The sequence below is a fragment of the Manihot esculenta genome, chromosome 6 (assembly GCF_001659605.2).
Source record: "Manihot esculenta cultivar AM560-2 chromosome 6, M.esculenta_v8, whole genome shotgun sequence".
In the NCBI taxonomy this organism is placed as follows: Eukaryota; Viridiplantae; Streptophyta; class Magnoliopsida; order Malpighiales; family Euphorbiaceae; genus Manihot; species Manihot esculenta.
Window position 1 is genome coordinate 26406562 of NC_035166.2, and position 24343 is coordinate 26430904.

At 37.9% G+C, this 24343-nt stretch overlaps 4 protein-coding genes across 5 annotated transcripts; 2 read left to right on the plus strand and 2 right to left on the minus strand.

Moving 5' to 3' along the window:
- Positions 1-1945: 1945 nt before the first annotated feature.
- Positions 1946-4038, minus strand: LOC110616892 (pentatricopeptide repeat-containing protein At4g25270, chloroplastic). Its single transcript, XM_021759410.2, has one exon. It carries the CDS (start codon positions 3697-3699, stop codon positions 2140-2142), a length of 1560 nt encoding a protein of 519 aa, XP_021615102.1. The 5' UTR covers positions 3700-4038; the 3' UTR covers positions 1946-2139.
- A 1910-nt stretch (positions 4039-5948) lies between these two features.
- On the plus strand, positions 5949-7340 carry LOC110616910 (MYB-like transcription factor ODO1). 2 transcript variants are annotated; one of them, XM_043957243.1, is made up of 3 exons: positions 5949-6072; positions 6210-6476; positions 6592-7340. In XM_043957243.1, the coding sequence occupies exons 2-3, from the start codon at positions 6214-6216 to the stop codon at positions 7067-7069; spliced, it is 741 nt and encodes a 246-aa protein (XP_043813178.1). In that variant the 5' UTR covers positions 5949-6072; positions 6210-6213; the 3' UTR covers positions 7070-7340. The 2 variants fall into 2 exon arrangements, with proteins under 2 accessions (XP_043813178.1, XP_043813177.1); XM_043957242.1 differs by having other exon boundaries at positions 6063-6080.
- Positions 7341-9312: 1972 nt separating this feature from the next.
- Positions 9313-17911, minus strand: LOC110616909 (probable serine/threonine protein kinase IRE). The gene is made up of 17 exons (XM_021759433.2): positions 17217-17911; positions 16984-17051; positions 16713-16889; positions 15245-16558; positions 14699-14871; positions 14255-14504; positions 13587-13679; positions 13356-13496; positions 13152-13244; positions 12683-12884; positions 12508-12593; positions 11977-12065; positions 11029-11080; positions 10898-10954; positions 10655-10807; positions 10095-10175; positions 9313-9798 (listed from the first exon to the last, which is right to left on the minus strand). Exons 1-17 carry the CDS (start codon positions 17641-17643, stop codon positions 9703-9705), a joined length of 3552 nt encoding a protein of 1183 aa, XP_021615125.1. The 5' UTR covers positions 17644-17911; the 3' UTR covers positions 9313-9702.
- A 3708-nt stretch (positions 17912-21619) lies between these two features.
- LOC110617953 lies at positions 21620-22384 on the plus strand. Its single transcript, XM_021760948.1, has one exon. The coding sequence runs from the start codon at positions 21620-21622 to the stop codon at positions 22382-22384; it is 765 nt and encodes a 254-aa protein (XP_021616640.1).
- The last annotated feature ends 1959 nt before the right edge of the window (positions 22385-24343 follow it).

Consider the following 24343-nt stretch of genomic DNA (forward strand, 5'->3'; position numbering starts at 1 on the left):
TCAGCTCGGAAAAAACAAATTTCAGTTAAAGCTACGAAGAAAAGCAGTTTCAGTACTCCATCCATGGTAGAGAAAGAACAACTCAAGTGTGAACGAAAACGAGAACTTCATTAAAAGAAAAGCACATTACAGCACGTTACAAAGGCCTACACTACGGGACGAAAGACTATCCTTAAAGGATTTACATAGCCACATGCATCATCATCAACAATTACATCGTTATCACCTATCCTACTACTTCGGCCTTCGGTTCGGAGAAACTCTCGCAGCTCGATATGTGAGTTTGGCAGAAAGAGCTGCAGAAAGCCAAGAAGTTAATCCTCATAAGCGTTTCCCATGGATCCTCTGTAGGTCGGCATTCGGTTGCCCAAGTGTGATACGCGTGACAAACTCACATGTCATATGTTGTGTGTATATCACGCATAAAAACACGAGCTTCAGATTACGACCTCAGAAGGATCGCCGGGCTAACATGTGAAGGTACCAGCAGAAGCTTGGCTGAGTGTAGCAGATCTCAGTCTCGCGTAATACTGGTACTTCACATCAAAGAGACTAATAATACTGGAGCTTCACATCAAAGAAAACAACAAGCCGAGCACTTGAGCCCCTTCCATTTATATCCAAAGAAGGCAACAACGGGGGAGGTCGGCCAGAAGATCTGGGCAAAATAATTTCAGCAACTTGCCGAATGGTCCCACCCATCAACCGCCCTACCAGACGGATCCCCAAAGCAACACTCAAACTCCTTAGAGGTAATACCCACTCCTCTGAAATTTTGAATTGACTCATCTTCGTCTCAGGTACTACGAAAGAGTCCCAAAACAGAGATAAGATAGCGCAATTCTCCGTCGGGATGATAAAAGTAAGATTAAGACAAATTCCTGGGGCAACACAGCAATGTAATATCAAGCTCGCCTTCGCCCGCTTGAAGAAGGCACCAAATGGATCCTTCACAGATAAAACAAGAAAATCTCTCTGTTCCAACAAAGTGCCTGGGAATAATAAAGAGGCGAGGTTGATATATATATCCAAAAGTTTATGTTTTGCAGGACAAGGTAGAGCCGAATTCTCAATTAATGCTGTCAGAATCCTTCAAAGATATTCATGAGAAAGGAAAGGAAAGACATGTCCAGATAACAATGACAGGAAAGCAAAAATAACCGGGAACGCGGAGAATAAAGCAAAGTCCGAAAGAGGAAAGAGCAGATAGGATTCAGAAACTGCGCAAAGATAAAAAAATGAAAGAGTATTATAAAGACACCTGGACACGAACAGGCGCGACCATGATGGTTCTTGATATTCACCCCCTCGGCAGTTGGAGCAATAACTCCCGAGAAGGTGAAGGGGCAATTGATGACCGCTGGATTTCTTCACCCCAGAACAGGGGCTTGACCACAGCCAAAGGCCCATGACACAGAGGCCCACGTACTTGATACCCCCCAACAAGCCTAGCTCATTCCAGCTTCCGGGCCGGGCTCAACCAAGCCTCCTCACTCAGTCCAGCCTGATCCCTGACCAGCAGACCCCACTCAGGCCCAGCGTCCAGCCCAACTCTCGGCCCAGCCCGGGATCCAGAACAGTACTCGCCAGACAGCCTGGCAGATCCGCTCGAACGTACGCATGAGGAGAATCAGAGGCCGTTACGCATGTAACAGGCAGCTGATACCCTAGTACACCCGAATCTGTATGGCAGAGACGCGTGGCCCAATCCTGGAGAGACCTTTACACGTCACCAGCAAGCAAGACAATGTATAAAAGAGGAGTCCCCTCCTCAGAAAGTTTTAAGCCTTATTCTGTAACACAAAACCCTGAAAAAACCTTATTCTATTGGATCTCAGATCATCACATAGAAATATGCAATATAAAATATCACAAATAAAATGTAATTTCTTATATCACAAATTAATAATAAATAGCTATATTTAATAAATTTTAATTGGTGTAATATTGCATTTATTAAAAAAAATTATAATTTTATTTATTTATTTATCATGGGGAGAAAAAGAAGCTCATATAGCATACTGTGGGCTAGTCTACAGTCCGCCTATGCACTCAGCTAACAGAGTAAATTGCTGCAGAAGCATGGCTAACACAATCGTGCTTCCTCTGTTTATATATCGTACCAATGCACATTTACAATCACAATCCCCTATCGATCATCATTGTTTTCACTCTCTCTACATCCTCCAACCTGCCTGCATCACCATATATCTTCATCAAAAGCTCAAAGTTGTGTTCATTATCTGGCTCCAGCTCAAATAGAGTTTGAGCAGCAATCTCTGCTATATCTACATTCGTATGCAGGTAACAAGCATATAACAATGCTCCCCACACAGTTGGGCCCGCATCAAATTCCATTTTGTCTGTTATTATGGCATACGCCTCACTGATTAGACCTGCTCTCCCATAAAGATTCACCATACAAGCATAGTGTTCCATGATGGGTTCTATTCTATACTTCTTTCTCATCAATGCAAAAAGTTTCTCTCCATCCTTTACCAAACCCAGATGAGCGCAAGCAGACAGTATCGACACAAATGTGATATTGTCAGGCAAAGCAACATCCTTCTCCATTCTCTCAAAGTAAGATAACACTTCAGGGTCTCTACAATGAGCAGAAATTATGGAATTCCATGATACGACATCCCTTTCCGGCATATGCTCAAACAACCAACGTGCTCGATCCAACTTCCCATAACTCGAGTACATAAGAATCAAGGAATTAGTAATGGATAAATCCCACTCCATTCCTCTCCTAACTATCCATCCATGAATTTGAAATCCTAGCTGTGGAGAAGATACGTTGGCAAGAATTGAGGAAATTGCCACTGAATCCAACTCAATTCCATCTTGAAGCATCATACGGAAAGTTTGCAATGCCTCCACTCGGAGCCCATGCCGAATGTAACCCGTGAGCATGGAATTCCAGGAAACAGAGACCTTACAAGGGATCTTGTCAAATATCCTTCGAGCCTTAACAATGTCACCACATTTAGCGTACATATCAACAAGCGCATTTAGCGCATACCCATTACTTGCAAACCCCAATCGGACTAAATCCCTGTGAACTGCCTCACCTACTTGAATTAAACCAAGTCCCCCACAAGCTTTCAACACGCGAGGAAAAGTGAACTGGTCCGGTTCAACACCTTCTTCTTCCATTTGAAAATAAAGCGCGATGGCATCTTCATATAGACCCAGTTCAGCATACCCTGCAATGACCGAGTTCCAAGCAAAGGCTGACTCATTCCTCTTAGCCATTTCATCAAACAACTTGTGAGCTTCATCCATAAGTCCACAGGAGGCGTATAGCCTGAGTAATTTCGACGCAATGCCCGGGTTTTTACGTAAAAGATTGGTGGGTGTCAGGTGGTGAATCCTGATACCGTGATCAATAGCATTTAACTGGTAGCATGTCTCTAAAAGGGAAGAGAAGATTTGGGTATCAATTTTTATACCCTTTCCAATAGAATATTCGAGGTCTTTAACGACATTGTCTAAGGCTTGTAGTTTGGTCAGGGTTTGAGGTTTGTAGTTGATTAGCAGTGGGGTTGGGCTTGAACTTGGGAAAGAAAGGGTATTTCTATTTCTGCTCAGGTGTTCTCGTTCGTGTCTTCGTTCTAGTTGCTTCTGTTTCCTGCTTTTCCTGCTTCTGGAAGCATAGAGGGTCATTGAAGACGTCTGGAAAATGGTTACCATTTGGCAAAAGGAGATTGTTAATTTGATTGGAAGATTTGTATTATTTACATGGGATGAGAAATTTACAGTGACAAAGTTTCTCGTCCTAAAATAGCCATGCCGCTCCGTGAATCCATTGATATCCACCGTTCAACTTTTGCCAGTAATTAGGAATTTGGAATTCTAATCTCAAGTTCTATCAAAATTAGCACAGTAAATCTGCATACAATGGAAGATAGGAAGAAGGATTTAATATCTAAAGGATATCTTTTGCTACGAAACTGTATTGGAATTATGGGTTTATATTTTCACTAGACATCAGCTGCAGCGGGCGCAAGGGCTTTAGTGTAAGCCCAACAGACAGCACGAGAACTCAGTTTCTCCTTATCAACATAATCCCCTTTTTTTTTGGGGATTAATTATAAATCTTTTTGATTCATAATTTACACGAGGGCTGCCGTGATAAAGTAAGAAAGGAATAATTAATGAGTTACTGCATGGGGAAAGAAATGTTGCCAAAATGACACTCAAAGGCTGCATTATGATTTTAACCCCTAAACTTGATTAACCTCTCTACTTTTTTAATCTTCAAGGATAGATTATATCTTTTTGGACTTTTATGAATATTTAATATATTTATTTTAATTTCATGGTAAATGAGTAATTTTGTGACGATATCCATGCTCATACACCACATCATCAAATAAGGCAAATTGTATATTTATTTTATTAATCTTTTTATATTTAAATGTGGGGGTAATTTCGTTTTATAGACACTACAGGGCCAAATTAAGGGTAGGATGAATCGCTGGAGTCGTTATAAAACTCCAAATTGGTAATAAATAAACGGGACAAAATTAATTTCTTTCACTTTTTTCATATTAAATTATCAATAAATTTAATCAGAATAGAAGAGTTGGTATATATTATATAATTTTAAATAATTATTTAAAATTTTTTATTAAATTTTATATCGATTTAAAATAAATATATTTTTTTTATAAATATATAATATTAAACTCATAAATTTAATATAATAATAAAAATATTTAAATAAATCTAAGAGATTTCAAATTTTACCCCTTTAATTTTAAATTTTTATTTAAAAAAAATATATATATATATACAATATTATAATATAATTTTTAGTATAATTTTTTTTTTTCTTTCTTCGTTAGAGCAAGTCTCCAATGTCCTCCGCCTCTTCTTTAATTCTATAAAATATTTTAAAATGGTTGAATTAAAATATTTAAATATTTTATAAAATATAACTTTATAATAATTTAAAAAAGAATCTTTACAGTTCTCGTCTTACCGTTCACCGGCCTGGTGAAGCCTGTGCGGTTCCCAGGTCTCGTGGTTAAAAAGCTGACGAGAGCAGTGATGATATGCTGAAGTAAGCATCGAGTCTGTTTGGACACTCCAAGAAAACGCCACATGTAATTCTGCGATTGGCCTATTCCTTTCGCTACCATCTCAATGATGGACCCCACGGCCAATGAGCAAAACTCAGTCGCTCACGGGAGCATATCATTTTTTAGGTCCCAAGCCCCTTTCACAAGGTTACGGTGAGGTGGCGGGTGCAGACATCCACGCGATTCCGAAATTCATCAGGCGAGTGTAACGCACGCCCTGCTGATTAACCCAATTTTAAACTTGTGGTAAATCGTATGGTACAACGTAAAAGGCGAGGGGGTGGCCTCATCTTCTTGTCATGATCACACAATATTTGGCATCATTTCTTGGAAGGGACCTTTTGTGAGGATTTTCTACTTTCCTGATTTTAGCTTCATTAAAAATAAATTTAACTTCATTAAAAAATAATCAAAATTCAACTCCAAATTAATTGAAATTGACTACGATTTTTTCCTCATTATTTAAATATGTTTAAAATCATTTTCACGTGAATTTATAAACAAATTGACTTTGCAAATCAATAATTCATATTAATTATTTCTTTAATTAAACATTACTTCATATGAATAAAAAAAATCATTTTATAATTATTGAGTGCAGTAATAAAGTCTTTTGTGTGAAAATAATAATTATACGATTTGGATAAATCAGCTTTTTATAACAAAAAAAATACTTATGAGGTTGTGAAACGTGTTATTATTTAAGAAAAAAAAATGAAAGATGTGTTTTGATTAATTTAATTTAGTTAGTATTCAAATTTAAAAGTTTATAATTTTGATAAAAAGATTTGAATATAATTAAAAAATATGTTATGGAGTTGGTATTGTTTTTGCAGGGGTTTTAGCAATGGGCAATAATAAAAGGGTAAAATTGAAGGCAAAAACTAGGAAAGTGTGATACACATGCACCAGAAATGTGCATCTCAAAATAAACATTTTGATTTCTGCCGAAGCAAGGGAGAACCACCACTATATAAAGGTGGGTGGGTGAGTGGGACTGTGATTCCCTTGAGACTCCTACTTCACTACTTAATTTGTTTGTACTAGTATAGCAGCAACTGCTAATCTGACATTATATTCTTTTTTTTTTTTAATTTTTGTATTGAACTTAACAAGTGCTATGGGGAGGCAACCTTGTTGTGACAAGTTTGGAGTGAAAAAAGGGCCTTGGACAGCTGAGGAAGACAAGAAGTTGGTCAATTTTATTCTCACACATGGCCAATGTTGTTGGCGTGCAGTTCCTAAGCTTGCTGGTCTCCGCCGCTGTGGCAAGAGCTGCCGTCTCCGTTGGACCAATTATCTCCGCCCGGACTTGAAGAGAGGCCTTCTTAATGAAGCGGAGGAACAACTCGTCATTGATCTTCATGCCCGTCTAGGCAACAGGTACAATACTCTTGTAAAAGCTTTGTTTCTTTGTCTACTTTTTCACCAAAGCAAAAAAATTTCAATTTACATCACGTGGAATAAATCAAATGATCAAGTTTTCATCATTTTTCAGGTGGTCCAAGATTGCTGCAAGGTTGCCTGGAAGAACAGATAACGAGATCAAGAATCATTGGAATACCCACATCAAGAAGAAGCTTATTAAGATGGGGATTGATCCAGTCACACACGAGCCTCTCCATAAACAAGCCAACCCAGAAGCAGCACCTTGTAAAAATATTAAATACGATGGTGATCAGCAGGAGATACCAAACAATAATTACGCCCAAGCCTCCTCATTCTCCAGCGACAGCTCTAGCACCACCCTGACTGAATCATCGGAGCCTGTTAGCGACGATGATCCTCTGATGAGTTACATACTGTCAAACACTTTTCTCGAAGATTCAACATGGGATTTTCATTTTCCTGTAATGAGAGAAGAATATTGTGAATTTGGAATGTCCTCATCAGAGGGTATCGGAGATGACTACTTTGGACTTGGCCGATTCAATGATGTGGACTTGAGTGCATTAGACATGAGCAACAAGCATTAACAAGGAATTATTATAAATGCCTGGGAGTTCCATTTTGTTCCTTGATTTCGTTATTTTGAACTTGTAGTCTTTGTTTTACATTTCATTTCTTCATAAGATAATGTATAATTAGAGAATAATGTAGGTAATAATGATTAAGCAGTTATGACCCCGCTCTTAAAGTTGAAAGAGTTGAGTGGTTGAAGCATAGAAGTGTGTGTGTCTGCATATGAAAGAGAGAATTAAAGGAAAGCTGATATGACATGTTAACATGCATGGTTTTTTTAGTGCAGATAATTGCTGGTTGTTGCCATAATAATTCGGACGACATTCAATGTCTAGGACTATTCTTGCAAGAAACAGGGTGGCACTCTCTTTATGATATATAAAAACAATTGTCTTAGCTAATTAATTACTAGCTAATTTCACCAACAAATTAACAAAAAAAGAGCAATTAATTATTAATGTCGTTTTTCCTTTTCTTTTTTGCATAATTAAGAACCCTAATCAGGTAGAGATACAAGGCAGTATGCAGAGAGCCAATTAATTCCTAGCTAATTTCCACTTACAAACAAAAAGTGATGTAACAAGCAATTAATTAATTAATTAATTATCCCCACTTTGTAAAGTATGAATTTTTATTTACTTTATATTATATTAAACTGAAAATAATGAAGCATGAGTAGGGGATTGGTCAGTACAAATATGAGAAGGAAGCAAACAAAAGCAGCAAATTGCACAAGAAAGCTAAGGATCTTTATTCCCTGTCCCAATCTAAAAAAGCTTTCAAATGATGGATCTATACACCAATATTGAAAGGGAAATTTTCTTCTATATATATGATGATATGTTTGAACCAGGCTTTCACTTCAACATCATATTAATTGAGGACACTCTCTTCTTACACTTAAGTGTTATAAAAAGAATTTTTTTTATAATAAATTGTGATATAATAAGTGTATTATTGAACTCTTTCCATCAAATGATTTAAAACTGTATATTAAAATCAAATAAAAAATAATGAAATAAACACAATTAATTTATTATTGAATTATTAATGTCGCACATGCCAATTAAGTAATTATTAGCGATTTGAATTCAAATATTTGTCATTAAAAATATTACTAAAAATAATATCGTTAATTTACCATTCAATTAAAAAAGTAATAATGGGATAGTACACCATAGTAGTTGTAGCAATACTGAAGCAGAGACAATGGAGAATGTATTGGGATATATTCATGAACAAAACTAGTAAATAATAATAGCTTATTTTAGGAGAGTGCATGGTTACTTTTAGAAATTATCACCCATTTGGGACTTTTTATTTTCTTTTTGGGAACCCATTAGGGATTTTTTTTCACTTGCAATTAAATTACACTATAAGGTTGAAGACAACAAATAGAGAAAGAATATCTAAAATCTGATAAAAAGACCAGTTTAAGTAACCTACCTCGTAAACTAAGCTTAAACAATATCAACTATTCTATTGACTCGACGAGGAATTCGGAAAAGGGATCCTCTCCTATTAGGGACCTTAAGTAAAAAGAAGAATGATCCAGCAAAAGGACCCCGGCCCGCCGTCTACCATAACAGTCGAACCTGCGAATATGCCTGAGAATCCTGTATGCTTGGAAATATCGTATGAGGCTGAAGCCTGTGGGATCCATAGCTATGTAGTGGATATTGAATTGCTGCACACTTGCACTTTACACATTAAAAACTTTTCAACTGATTATTTTAATGGAATCTACACATTTCCAACTATCCTATCAACACTTAGTTCCACTAACTCAGAATTTTATTTTTTATATTAATATAATTATTAATTCTGTGATTTTGGAATTCATGGAAGCTCACTGCCAATGCTAACAGTCCAACTTGTGCGGTATAATTAATAAACTATTCTCAACTGATTTTTCTTTTTGCGATTTGATTATGTCGTTAATGGTTTCAATAAGGATCACACTCTTGTGCTGTAACGCATACGTCAAGATTATTCATATCACGTTGCATTTTATTTTTCCTTTTTTCTAATAATTATCTATGTACTTTTCCTTCAAATATTTTTAAAAAGACATTTTAAATATGCAAAAGAGCATGTAATTTATAATAAAATTCATTCAACTGAAATAATTGAATATGATTCACGTAAATATCATTGTCAAGAGTAATAATATTATATTATTAATAAATGTGTTTAATATCCATTTTCCATTAAAAAATTACCACTGTACAAAAAAAAAAAGAAAAAAAAAAAAAGAGAGAGAAAACGTGAACTCACCAAACAATTATAAGCTCCTACAGAAAACACTGAGATCTATATTATATACAAAAGCTGGTGGGTCAAAATCACAAAAATGTACTGTAGAAATAGAGTTTCCACGCAATTGAAGTTTTAATGACGTGAATGTAAGAAAATTTCATCCATCATTCTTGTGAAGCTGGATTTGGAGCTTTCCTCACTTCAACTATTTTTTTTTTCCCTGAAAATATCAATTGCCGTTCAAGGAAAGGGTCATCAAATTTTCAAGTTGAAAATTCTTCCTCATCATCAGAGAAATCACGATTGAAATTGTCCACATGCTATGATAAACTGTAACTGCATCTGGGAGCAAAAATGATGAGCAGCTATTTGATAGGTGCTAAAACAATCATCTGTCAGGAATGGATGGCTTGGCCGCATCCGCTGCTTCCTTGGCGCTTCTAATCACCAGATCATAATTGATAGAAGCCAGCTGAGACAAATTCTGAGAACACAGCAAGTAATTTTTTTTTTTTTAATTGCATTGCAACCTTGTAACTTAATAAGCAGGTTTGAAGAATTTATAACCCCCAAGTAATTAATTAATTCCAATATTATAATATTGCATAATACTAACTTCCATGGGAAAGTGGAGAATTCAGTAGCCCATAATCATTGATGTAATTAATAATTACTAAAACGATCAAGCTCATTTGAAAAGTTATGTAAGCAAAACATCATGTGTTTATTTCCTTGTCCCATCTGAAGTAATTCAATTAATATCTAATTTATTGGTCTCACCTTAAATGAAAAATTACTGAATGAATACTTCACAGCAAGTTGGGGAGAATTAAAGTCTGCCAAGCTGCCGCATTCATCCCCCTGTCATTAAGATATAAAAATCATAAATAAGAGAAACTGATAACCACTTAAGGTTGTTAATCAATTGTATTTGATCAACAACACCAATTTGCTTCCAATTGAATATTAACAGTGGAATAGTTCTTGAAGAAATTTAGGCTTCAGTTCCTAGTCAGATATTCAAAGATAAACAATACCATAATATCCACTTTTTCTTCTAACAATTAAAAAGAATTAATTCCAAGATACCTATTCCACTTATTTCCAGAGGATTTAAATTATATTGTTATCTGCAATAGAAATTTGACCTTGAGTTGATTCCAATCAAGTCACACGGAAACGAAATCCTTTTGAAACCAAAAGAATGACAGTCTAATCCTCAAAATCATTCTTGCTAAATGTTATCATTGGCAGCAGATGAGATCAAACCCATGGTGCAATTATTGAAAGATATATGTCATTGCAGTTCATAGATTATTAAATAACCAAAATTTACATACATCCTCATCATGCGTATTGCTGAATGACCCAGTGCTGCATGAGTCAGTTAAGTCATCATAGTCACTGCATCCTTGATAACTTTCCTCTGTACATATATGTCGGCTCATAAAATAACTGGTGTCGTGTGCATCTACACTTGGTATGAACATAGCCTGCAGAAAATAACAGACTTAGCGTGTGTTTCAAGTGTGGTAAACATTTCCATAAAAACTAAGTAAATTTGTATTATGAGTTATAACAACCTTTTGCCTTGCAAGTGTATCCCAGTTAATGTCCCTAAAGAAAGGGTGCTGCTTCACCTGTAAGAAAATTACCATGCTTATTCCAAATCCGTGCTACTTATATATCCCATCATTGACCATAGGGGGCTTACCTCTTTCGCTCCTGTTGTTCCAAGCCTTTGAACTGGATTTTCAGTCAACAACCTGTAAAAGAGCAAAGCGTTAGCTACTTCATGACATCATCTACAAGTGATAATTCTTGAAACTGTTAAAAGACCCTCTTTGTGCCTTAGAAGTTCTAATCCACCCTTGATTTTTTTTTGTGCCTTAGAAGTTCTAATCCGCCCTTGATTTTTTTTCTCCAGCAGATAGGTGTTGATTTAACTAGCAGGAATAATCTACTTTGCCAATGGTACAAGGAGAACAGAGGACTACTTTTGCAGTAATGGACTGGACTGCGATGTCTTGAATCATTTTACTTTACTTGGATATTATGTGCACGATGAAGTCTAAGAAGACATTAGAATTTAATCTTCTTGATTTTGCGCTTGAAGTTCTGTTCTAGTTGGATTAAGAATACTAGAATTCTACTAATTGTTTCACCTTATGGGATTATCTATGCAATTCTAGCTCTGAATGTGATTCCTAGAAAGTAGGAATTCTAGGTGTGAAATTTAGAATCTTATTTCTCCTTTGATTTCCGAAGCAATTCCATGCCAAGAAAGCTTGGATCATCACCTTCATTAAATCTTAAGAATTCCATTGAATCTAATTTACCTTCCTGTCAAATAGCCCAAAACCCATTGTTCACTTCTACTGCTTATAGTGCAAACCGGCAACCATAAACAGTCCCAAAACCTTGATAACCTTCTCTTGATTTTGATCCCTAGCATAAACGTTTGAAACCTTAATGAACCACAGAAATTACTACCCTTCCAACCTTAATAAAGTTTTTAACGCTAGTCCACCAAAACTATACTTCATTAATTATCCTAGACTTTAAAAATATAGCGGAAAAAAAAAAAGCAGCAAAAATAAGGCAAAGGTAGTACTGGAGATTCCAGTGTATACTATGCATCTTGGAAATTCACATTTCTTACTTGTCGATCAAATCACATGCTTCAAAGCTCATCTCCTCAGGTACCCTGGGCCAAGGTATATCTCTATTCATTACATTGTCAAATATTTGCTGCAATAAATAGGAGCCATTAGTCAGTATCAAGCTGCATGAAATTATAAAATCATCTAACTCTAGAAAATTGAACAGTTTTTCTCTCAGAAGTTCGACAGACTCAGCAGGAAATAAACAGAGTGAGCAATGACTGTAGATTTTGGTGCCAGATCTATGTAGTTACACATTTCATGCATTTTACTTCCAGCAGATTAAATCTATCGCAAAGGCAGCTTAATCCAGCGTGCATTTCGTGGTGCTATGCATTAGGTCCAGTCCATATCAACATGGAAGGCATTTACATTGTGGACCATAGGTTAAGAAATCAATTCTAATTTCTGTGGTAATTTAGCATCTATGAAATAATGCATGGTACTTAAAAGTGTAATGAAAGGAATACCCTCTTCCTTGCTATCCAAAAATGTTCAATAGTTGAGGTTGGCATCTGTAGATGGCCTACCTGTGGAGTTTCTGCGTTGAAAGGTGGAATACCAACAAGCAGCTCAAAAAGAATAACACCCACAGACCACCAATCGGCTGTTGCACCTATAAAAATGAATTATGTGGGAAAATGAAACAATAGAAAAACCAAAGCATAATTATTTCACTGTCAAGTTAGGAAATAGGCTGCAAACCATGTCCCATGCCCAGAAGGATCTCAGGTGCCAAATAATCAGGAGTGCCAACAACAGAATGCTTTTGGCGCTGTTCTCTTTTTGATGAATATTGACTTTTCATTTCATGGTGATCAAGCAAAGCAGAACTACTAAATGATGCACCAGATAAGTCCTCTGTGCTGTTGATAAGACCAACTTTTGAGAGCCCAAAATCTGTCAACTGTAACAGAAGGGAATAGAGATTTTAGAAAATTGGCAAACAATGACATTCGTTGCATGTTTAAAAAAATGCCAACAATTGTAGAAACCAAAAAGAAGCATTTGAAAATGTTTTATATAGTCTAAGGAGCACAGGAGGAAGTCCTCATCGACAAATGAACCCTTTTTTTTCCCAAAATGGCAGAAATTATATTTTTGCTTGTCACAATAAAGAAAAAAGATATTTTTTTGGCTACAAATGTCGAACTAAAAACTGCAAAATATCAACCTTGATGTGACCATCTTGACCAATCAACAAGTTGTCTGGTTTCAAGTCTCGGTGAATGACATTTAAAGAATGCAAATACTCCAAAGCAAGAACCTGTGAAGTACAAAACCAACTATTTGAATCCTTAATGAGAAAAATTTATTGATAAATTTCAGATATGTACCGGCAAATCCAGGAAAAGGCAAGTACAGAATAGGGGCTTACAACTTCTGCAATATAAATACGGACCATGTCTTCCTCCAAGCAGCCCAAGTTTCTCAATAATGAGTAAAGATCTCCACCATTTAGATACTCCATGACCAGGTAAAGATTTTCCCTACATGTGAAGGAGTAGAAAAAGCGTACCTGTTTATGATTAATTATGTAGATGTTAAAATAATATTTTAAAATTTAATGCACCCCTTAAAATGCTTATATATTACAAAGCCTGCTCACCACAAAAGGATTGCGAACTGATATGAGTATGTTACGCTCTGCCAAAATACTTTCGACTGCATTTTTACGAATCATATCGGCCTTCTTTAAAACCTGTAGAAATATTTTCAAAATAAAAATAAAAAATTGGGAAAAAAAGGAAAGAAAAACCACCTTCCAACAAGCATTTACTGCTGCAAACTATAAACAAACATATGTAATTATGCAAGCCATAACTGAAAAGAATGATAACTGAAAATGGTAACCCAAAAACTCAATTTTCATTGATCAATGTATAAATTGTTAGCTTGATGAGATTATGCTAGTTAATTGGCATGAATCAGAAGTTTGGAATATAATAAAAAGACCTGGAATGGCATTACATGGTTCCCTGTCCACCAACATGATCCAATCACAAAAATTAGGGGAAAAAAAACCGTCATATGTATTCATTTCTGTCTGACAGACATTACTGGATCAACAAGGAAAATTGTTGGCGGCAAAAAAGAGTAGTTAGTTAAGAAGTTTGTTAGCTGAGTTAACCGTACATGTACATTGTATTCTGTTACTGTTAGCTCCTCTTGTATATATATGATATATCTATCTTGAGGTAATGAGAAGACGAGAATCCATTTTACCAAATTTACAATTCTTAGTCATGAATAGTGTCATAGACTATAGATGCTTACTTTTATTGCAAACAAATCACCAGTCGCCCTTTTTCTGGCTAGGAAAACCCGTCCAAATGCCCCTCTACTTATTGGTTTTATTATTTCAAAATCTTCTATAGAAGTTCTATCCTTAGAATATGGATTGATAGGGCTTGCACGCAAACTGCGAACAGTATCATCTTCTACGGAACTCTCTTCATCAACCATTTGGCTTGATGAGTCCAATCTTTCGTCATCTATCTGTGCACAAAGATGCACATACTTCTCCCTATAAATTCCAAAGAACAAATCAGGAATATAAAATAAGAGAAACGGAATAATACAAGATACATAATTAATCTTCATTATAGTATATCAATAATATATAATTTCCAATAACTTTATTATTAATATGTAATTATAATTTTTTTAATAATTATGTACATTTTTTCCAAAAGAAAAAAAGCAGCACCAGCTACTCACTGTAATAATTTCTCTATGCGCCTTCCAAAAGTCTCTACGATGAGGGCGTCCACCTTCCTATCCTGGATGGCATATTTGAGGTCATCCAGGCGGTCAAGCATAAACTCCAACGAAGTATAGTCACTCTCGTTTACATTTGCAACAGAACGGGCAATTTCCCGCAGCTTGCTTATCTGTGATACAATTGTACAGTTAAGAAACTGCGAAATAATTATGAGCTCACATCAACTAGTAACACAACTGGTCAAATTAACGGACTATTCCCCACCTGCTCAAATTCAAAACCTACTATAAAATTCAACTAATACATTAAGGAACCAACAATGCAGTTCAAAACTCAAAATAAAGCTTTCTTTTTTCTGAATTTAAATGTTTCACTTGACTGGACGGTGACAAAACGAATGTTGTATTGCAGATTGAATATTATTTTGGCCAACCATTGTCCAAAAAAATATTAAAATTATCATTTATACGTACGGATGGGTAGAGTCAACGCTGAACCAAGGTAGGTATCATATAGAATAACAGTTCAACTTAAATTCGTACCTGCTGATTATTCTCAAGCTCTGTTATTGTCCTCCGCCCACTCAATAGCAATTCAATTTGGGTGGTCCGTGGCGTTAATAATGGTGATCGTGGTGTCAAGCTTCCGGCCGAAGAAGTTTTAGTGTCTCCATCTGGCGTCAAAGCGGAACGTGCTTCACAAGAAATGTCTGACAAAACATTCAGATCTTCCACGACATAGGGATTATCAGCATCAGGTATGACATCAAACGTGTCTTCAGAGCATTGACGAGACAAAGAGTTTGATTTTGGTGATAACTCATCTAAGTCCTCTTGTATACCTGACGTTGTTCGTCTTGGTGTATCAGAACATTTTGGTGTCCATGATTCCAATACCTTATCAAGCGTTTCTGCAACCCTTTCAAGTCGCTCATTCACAGTTAGGCCTTTTAAATCGCATCGATCAGCAATTGTGCATATCAGAGAGTGCTCCTCTACATGTACTATCGGTATTTCGACCTCACAAATACGGCATATCATCGAGTTGTCATATGCAACATTTTGATGCTCCCCCCAGAACCCCCATGAACCTCTTTTGTTTCCTGTTGATGCAGAATGCTCTGGAGTTCCAAGATCTTCAGAATTGCTGTCCCCAAAAGTTCTGGTTTCGTCTTTATTATGCTGCATTTCTGATTTATCCTTGGCAGGTGTACCGGTGGAATCAGTGCTCTTCCGATTTCTATCGGCAGCAGATGGAAGTTTCTTCCAAGATGACATCCGGTAGCTGCTCGTAGTAGAATCAACACTTTTTGCAGTACTAACCTCCACAGTTTGTTCTGCTTCATCTTCTTGTATGACCAGAGCTTCTTGTTCATGGGACTTCTTTCTCTGTTTCTCACTCGCCACCTTTCCACCTACCAAAGGACAGCTAAAATCCTGTGTTGCAATTTCCAAAGTTGGTTCTGGATAAACTCCAAGGTCACTAAGTTTATGAAGACCCAGAATGTGATCATCCTCATAACCACTCTCCTTTTGGAATTGTACAAGCCTAGTGCATCGTGTGAGGATAAAGAGAAGCCGGGTATGCGCCTGTTTGAGTATCCCCATTGGCAGCTCTTGACGCTTGTCATCTAGATTCTGGACAATGGTCTCGCATTTGATCCAGAAATCATTAGGAGGCATTTTTGAACATTGCCGAGCTACAATCAACAGATCCTCCAAACTCTCTCTCCATTCAGGGTGAGAGTCCGTGGTCTTTTCAAGTATGCCCACCAAATCTCCTCCAAATATGCCTAAATCAGAATCAACTTCTTCCTTTAATTTGTCGAATTTTGCCCTGATTGCCACCATAACTTCCTAAGTCATTGAATAGAATGTAATTGAGCAACCAGTCAGAAATACACAAGGAAAGAGCCAGAAGATCAATACATACATTACAATGGAAAAACAAAGAGTTCAACTGAGACAAAAATGGAACCATAACAGAGCGCATTACGACTTATGAATATACCTCCATATGACCCAATGCCCGAGACCTCCAAACAGGAAAAGGGCGAACTCCTTTGGAATTGAGCTCATGAGAGAAGCTCTTGACATCTGGGGCTTTCTTCTTCCGACCACTTGTAACACGCAGTATTGCCTGGAAACGTGGAGATTGCAATTCCTTGGCAAAAGCTGCATGGTTACTCTGCAACACCCAAAAGAAAAAAAAAAAAAAAAAAAAGAGAGAGACAAAATTAATTGCACAGACAAATCACAATAAAACTAACAAATTTGAATACCTCCAACGCAGGATTGACTGATGATAGATGTTTTAATGATTTGGATTGATTCTTTCCCACCTTTTTCCCTGTAGATGGAAATAAAATCAAATCATTTATAGATCAAAATGATTAGGAAAACAGAAACAAAGAATTACAATTTAACAAATCTGCTGTAAGATGAAAAAAACAAACTTGGGAACCTTCCAACATATCGGGACCAAATTTTAATTTTCACTAATACCAACAGGTACCTATGTCCATGGGCGACGCACTATGAATAGGAAGGGCCCATTTAAGCCTTGCAGTCTCGACAACATCGCTTTTATGATCCTCCTTATTTGCAGCATTGTTATTTTTATTGCCGAGATTGGAAGGTCTACCCGCAGTGGAAGAAAACCTAAGAGGCGAAGGAGAAGGACCGAACTGCGTCCTGATATGGTTGAGTCCGAGCGAAGACGGTTGAATAATAGGGTTGTTCTCGTCTTCTTTTGTCAAATCAGAAAGCTCATTATCCTCATTCTCATCATCAGTATCATCAAAATGGGTCCGACGAACCGGAATCGGAGGGATTTTTCGGAGCTTGAAATTGGTTGGCGTGGATGTAGAGGAAGAACAAGACGATGTCGTTTCAGGAGAATCTTGGTTGTCGGGGAAATTGGGACACACAAAGTTCGACATGGAAGAGGAGTGTTTGGTGGTTGTTGATAATGTCCTTCATTGCATTGCGGTTGTTTACTGGTTATCGGTTATCTCTGAGAAAGATAAGAGAAGAGAGGGATAGGAGGTTGTTAGAGAGAGAAAATTTGGAGGACAGAGAGATTAGAGAAGGAGGTTTTCGCGGGAAATGGGGAGTTTGAGGCTGACACGATGAGGGATTGATAATTTCAGTTCTGTTCTCATGGATCCTTGCATGGATTCTCTCTCTCTCTCTCTCTCTTCTTTTTTTTTTTTTTTTTCTATTTTTATTTTATTTTATTTTATTTTTGTTCTACACAAAAATAATATTTTTATATTTCTTTTATATTATTTAATTTAATTAAACTAAATTTTACTTAACTAATTTAGACCATTATTTTTTTTTGAGATCTTGAATATATAATATTTTACGCCAAAAATGTAATCTCAATTTTTTTTAAAAAAATTATCTATAATAAATTTTTAAAATAAATTAAATTCAATTACACCTACATTAATATTTTTAGAAGTATAATATGGTTGTTTAAAGAAATCACTTTATTTGAAAATAAGGTTTTTGTTAAAGAATGTAATATTTTTAAAATTTATACCTTATCTCTTATTACTTTACCCTATTTTATTTAAAATAATTCTTAGTTTTTCCTCACTTATCCTTGGCATAATTCATTTCAAATAAATTTTTATAAAAAATATTTTTTAAATATAAATTATTTTTTATAAATTAACAGAGTTTAAAATTAAAATACATAACTTTATAAGTTTAAAAATAATGTCAATAATATAATTTAAAAAATTCCTAATAAGCAGATTTTTTTCATCAATATGCAGATTAATAGAATTTTATTTTGTAACATCAGAAGATAAATTCTTGAAAAAATAAATTAGCCAAAATAACCAAATCTGACAGCAAAAATATTAAATTACTCAATGGTAGAAAATTGATAAAAAAATATTTATAATAATTTAATAATAAATAATTATCAATTATATTCATACGTATAAGTGTATTTAAATAAATCTGAAATATCTTAAATTTTACTTGTCAATTCTCAATTTTATTTAAAAAAATATTATCAATTAATTTTAATATAAAAAATATAAAAAAAGTGAAATATATATAGGAGTTAATTACTCGAAGATATATAATAATAAATTAAGATAATTAAAGAAAATGAATAAGTTTAATAAAAATTACCCAAAATGGTAATATCACAAAATTGAAAATTACGTGCCTAGACTGATCTACCACCAAATTAAAACATAAAATGAAATCTACTTCAAATTAGATCATAATTCATCGTTTGAGAAGCCAGCATTTGTGAGCCAAGAGAGGACGTGTCTGAATGAGAGCGCATTTCTTCTTCCTTGGTGGGATCATTCTCGTCGAGGGCATTGTGCTTGCTCCGTCGGGTATGCATACACTACATTGGTTTTGCTGGGTGTTGGGAATTTTCTCGCTTTAGTAAAACTGCCGTTTTGTTAAATTTTTTGTTGAATTAATTGAAATTCATCTATGTTATGGGATAATTTAGTTAAATTAGGCCGGAACTATCAAAGAAACCTGTATTATACTGAAATATTGAGATGGCCAGTCTTGATGCTTAGAAACATGATGAACTCAGTTTTATACAATCGTGTACTGTAACCTGGAATATTGGAAGTGCATTAGTTACATAGTGATTAATGCCAGCCAAGTACCTCTTAGACATCACATACTCTTACTCAAGATAATCCACCTATATTAGATCAAATGCATTGCATCGGACTTCTGCTTAGTGCCTTGAGGTTTAAAAACATCTGGAAGTATTAATGTTCAATTACTGTTCATTATTCAGAAAGGAGGAAATTTTTTTCCTTTGTTTTTGGGTGGGGGTGAGTTGTATGCAAAGTATAAAGAGGCTATCTACTGCAAATCTGTGTGTTGAAAAGCTGAATGGCCACTTGTCACTACTTGAAACTAAATTCGTGGGCCTAACCATGGTGCTGGGTTTCACTATCTTCAATATATCTTTTATAATTTATGGCAGGCATGTACATTTTCAATCATCATCTTTTATGAGTTGCAGAAATTCTTTTCTAGCTGTATTTTGCAAGTAAGATTAATGCAAGACAGAAGTATTGGATCAAAATAGAAGATGATACAAATGTTAGGTTTTGATCATGAAACAGCGAAATAACTTTTGAACTCATTTTTTATTAAATTCAAAATAATTATCTAAATTATTTAATAGTTTCGTACAAACTATTATATATAATTTGAAATTACTTTATATAATTCAAAATTACTCTATTTTTTATTAGATCTAAAATAGTTATTTAAGTTATTTAATAGTTTCGTACTAGCTATTATATACAATTTGAAATTGCCTTATACAATTCGAAATTGCCCTATTTCACCGATATAGGAGGATTTCTCATAAATTGACTTGACCATTACACTCGGTCCCGCAAAATTTGTTATTATATAGTATTTGGAATTGCCCTATACAATTTGAAATTGTATTATTCCGTTGATGTGGGATGATTTTGCACAAGCAGACAGCTGACTATTATATTATTCCGCCGATGTAAGATGATTTTGCATAAGCAGACAGCTGACTATTATACTCGGTTCCGCTAAATTTTCCCACAAGCACCACCCGCTAAATTTGCTCATTCGAAATTATCGTATTCCGCCGATATAGGAAATCAATTCCTCCTGATGACCGCTGGATTTCTTCACCCCGGTCTGGGGTCAGGCCCATGACAATAGCCCATTATCTGGAGGCCCTCAAGTCTCCCGCATGGACCCAGTCCGGCCCATTCAGCCTTGAGACCGGGCTTCATCTAAGTTCCTCAATCAGGCTCGCCCAGTCCGTACGGCTCACCAAACGGATCCTCTTTGGGCTCTGTTTTGATCTTATCTTCCGGTCCGGCTCGGAACCTAGAAGGAGACCGATCCATCCATCTGGTGGGTCCCTCAGCATGCGTGCCCATGGAGAATCAGAGGCCGTTACGCATGTAGCAGGAATATGATATCCTCGTACGCCCGAATCAGCATGGCAGGGACAGGTGGTCCAATGATAGACAGTTTGTTATACGTCACTAGCAGACAAAAGAAAACATATAAAAGGAGGATTGCCCTCCTCTAGACCTAAGTTTTTTCTAAGTTCACAAAATCCCTGTAAAACCCTATTTTCTGGATCTCAGATCATCAATTGGTGCCGTCTGTGGGAACGAAGGAGATCTTTTCATCGCCGGAGTTCCACTCTTACAATACCCACTGAGATCCACGATGGCTAACCACAATGAAAACAACACCATTAACACTCCCAACGACTTGAACTCTGCCCAAGAGGGGCAGCAGTTCTCTTTCTCCAGTCCTACAACTCCAAATAACCAACCACCCATCCCCTTCAACCCCTCGTCGAACCCGGCAGGAAACATGTCTGGAGCGGTCTTATCCAACCAAGACCTCCAGGCCATGGCCCTCCAGTTACAAAACACCGCCCACTGGCTGGGGCAGATGTTGCAATAGAGGGGCCTTAGTACCCCTGCGAATATGTTGCCAGTAGTAGAAGAATCCCAGACCAATGAACCTCAACCCACCTTCAATCACCCTCAAACTGTCAGCAGAGAAACCGGAGAAAGGGGACGAAGAACAGGGGGAGAGGAAGAACCGGAGGCCCGAGTTCATGGAAGGAGGGTGAGAGAACTGATAGAGAATGACGAGGCCGATAGTTACTCTGCCGGAATAACCAGAAGAATTGAGAGTGAGGCATGGGAGGAGGAATGTCGCTTGGAGAAAAGGCCCAGACAGGAAGAAGAGAGTGTAGATCAAAAGTTGCAGAAGATGAGAGAGCAGCTTTTGGCCGAGTTAGGGGCGAAGGACCCTAGCCAAACTCTTCTGCCTACCTCTTCACCCTTCTCAAAGTGGGTGCAGCAGGAGACCGTCCCAAAGAAATTTATGATGCCACCTATGGCGGCGTACGATGGAACCAGGAACCCCAGAGAACACGTCTTGAGTTATAAGACCTTTATGGAGTTGCAAGCTTTATCAGATGCCTTGATGTGCAAGGTATTCCCAACAACGCTTGCGGGGCCGGCACGGGCGTGGTTCAACAACTTGGAGGTTGGGAGTATCAGGAGCTTCGGAGATCTAGCTAATGCCTTCATCAGCCAGTTCGTTGCTGGGGTGCCTGCAGAAAGGAAGACGAGTTATTTGGAGATGGTGAGGCAGAGGAGAGATGAATCGCTCAGGGAATATGTCGCTCGTTTTAATACGGAGGCCTTGCAGACCCCCGAGCTAGATGAGGGCAGAGCTGTGGAGGCAATGCAGAAAGGGATGACCTCATCCGAGTTCTTCGGTTCGTTGAGCAGGAAGCCTCCCACCTCACTAGCGGAGCTAATGAAGAGGGCAGAAAAGTACATCAGGCAGGATGATGCCTTGGTGACGAGCAGGTTCGCCAAAGGAGCAGTAGATAAGGGAAAAGCCCTAGAGGAGAGAAGGCCGGAAAGGCAGGAGAAGAAGCAAGGCAGAAGGTCTGAAACCTACAGACAACCCTGGGAGCGAAGAGACCAAAGACCTCCCCTTCCTAGGGTCCCTGAACAAAAATCGCTCCTTCCATGGATTCCAGAGAGTCTGACCCCGCTCAACGCCTCCAGAGCCGAGGTGCTCATGGCAGTACAGGACAAAGAGTTCCTTCAATGGCCCAGACCTATGAAAGCTGAAGCAAATCAGTGAGATCCTGACAAATACTGTCAGTATCATCGTACACACGGCCATGACACCAACAACTGCTACCAGTTGATTGCTGAGATCGAGAGGCTGATAAAGAGGGGACACCTCAGAAACTTTGTGAAGAAACCGGAGGGGCAGAGGCCTCAGCCCAACCCAGCGGTGCAAACCCCCAGGAGAGCGGGAGCAGGACCAGTGAATGATGGGTCCAGTGAGACCATCAACATGATTGTCGGAGGGTCAGGAGGTCGGATGAGCTGAAGAGGAAAAAAGAGGAGTCGAGAGGGAGAAGGCAGCAGTGCCGAGGTCATGCAGGTGGTCGAACACTCTCCAATGACTATCACCTTCTCTCCGGAGGATGCTCAGGGCATTCAGATGCCTCACAACGATGCTTTGGTAATTGAAGACGTCATCCACAATTACCGGGTGAAGAAAATCTTGGTGGATGACGGGAGCAAGTGAATCTGCTGCCGTACCGGGTCTTCCAGCTGATGGGAATTCCCGAGGAGCAATTAGTCCGGGACCAGGCCCCAGTGAAAGGGATCGGAGGAGCCCCAGTGCCGGTGGAGGGGAAGGTAAAGCTAGCCCTCACTTTAGGGGAGGCACCAAGGACTCACACTCACTATGCGGTGTTCTTAGTGGTCAAATTCCCATTGAGCTACAACGCGATACTAGGAAGACCTGCGCTGTTCGATTTTGAGGCCGTCACAAGCATCAGATACTTGGCCATGAAATTCCCAACGGAGGTAGGAGTGGGAGTGGTCAGGGGAAGCCAGGAAGAGGCAAGAGCGGTATACCTAGCCACAGTGACAGAGCCAAGCTCGGCAGCAGAAAGACTTGACTCAAAAGTCCTCGAGGTTAGAGACGAGAAAAAAGAGGCCAGGACAGAGCCGGTCGGAGAACTGGAGACTTTTCCCTTATCAGAAGTAGAGGCAGATAAAGTCTTCAGTCTCAACGCCGGCCTCACCGAAGAGCAGAAAATCGAGGTCATGACCGTGATCCGAGGTCCCGCGTCAAGCTTCGCCTGGAAGCCTTCCAACATGCCCGAAATTGACCCTGGAGTGATGACGCACAAGCTGAATATCTTACCCGAGGCCAGACCAGTGAAGCAAAAGAAAAGAGTGGTAGGAAGGGAGAAACAACAGGCCACCAAGGAGGAGGTCTGAAAATTGGAAGAGGCTGGATTTATTAGAGAGGTTATGTACCCACAGTGGCTAGTAAATCCTGTATTAGTCAAAAAAGCCAATGGCAAATATAGGATGTGTATAGACTTCATTGACCTCAATCAAGCATGCCCCAAAGATTGTTATCCCCTCCCTGATATTAATAAAATGGTCGACTCTACGGCCGGTTTTGATTATATGTCATCTTTGGATGCTATGTCTGGTTACCACCAAATTCCAATAGACAGGTCGGATGAAGAAAAAACCTCGTTCATAACAGAGGATGGGACCTACTGCTATAAGGCCATGCCCTTCGGGCTGAAGAACGCCGGGGCAACATACCAAAGACTGATGAACAAGATTTTTAAAAATCAGATCGGCAGAAATGTAGAAGTGTATATAGATGATATGGTGGTAAAAATCCCAACTTTCCAGCAACACCTAGTAGATCTGAGAGAGGTATTTGAGGTGCTAGAACAATACAGAATGAAGTTAAACCCTGCAAAATGCGCTTTCTTCATCAGGGGAGGAAAGTTTCTGGGATACATGATGAGCGGGAAAGGCATTGAGCCCAATCCGGAGAAAGTAGAAGCTATCTTGAATATGCTTGAGCCAACCTGTGTAAGGGATGTCCAAAGATTAACTGGGAGAGTAGTGGCGCTAAACCGCTTCATGTCGAGGTCGGTAGAGAAATGCCTACCGTTCTTCAGGAAATTGAGGAAGGTGCCAAATTTCGAATGGACTGAGGACTGTTGAGAGGCTTTCAAAGAATTAAAAAGCTATCTCAGCTCGCCCCACATAA

What these genes read in the sequence shown, in the direction of transcription:
- LOC110616910 (XM_043957243.1), top strand. Translation starts at nt 6,214, where the DNA reads ATGGGGAGGCAACCTTGTTGTGACAAGTTTGGAGTGAAAAAAGGGCCT. An exon ending in CATGCCCGTCTAGGCAACAG is followed by an intron (nt 6,477 to 6,591) that starts GTACAATACTCT and finishes ATCATTTTTCAG; the next exon opens with GTGGTCCAAGATTGCTGCAA.
- LOC110616909 (XM_021759433.2), bottom strand. Translation starts at nt 17,643, where the DNA reads ATGTCGAACTTTGTGTGTCCCAATTTCCCCGACAACCAAGATTCTCCT. An exon ending in GGGCATTGGGTCATATGGAG is followed by an intron (nt 16,559 to 16,712) that starts GTATATTCATAA and finishes TCAATGACTTAG; the next exon opens with GAAGTTATGGTGGCAATCAG. An exon ending in ATACACTTGCAAGGCAAAAG is followed by an intron (nt 10,808 to 10,897) that starts GTTGTTATAACT and finishes TATTTTCTGCAG; the next exon opens with GCTATGTTCATACCAAGTGT.
- LOC110617953 (XM_021760948.1), top strand. Translation starts at nt 21,620, where the DNA reads ATGGCGGCGTACGATGGAACCAGGAACCCCAGAGAACACGTCTTGAGT.
- LOC110616892 (XM_021759410.2), bottom strand. Translation starts at nt 3,699, where the DNA reads ATGGTAACCATTTTCCAGACGTCTTCAATGACCCTCTATGCTTCCAGA.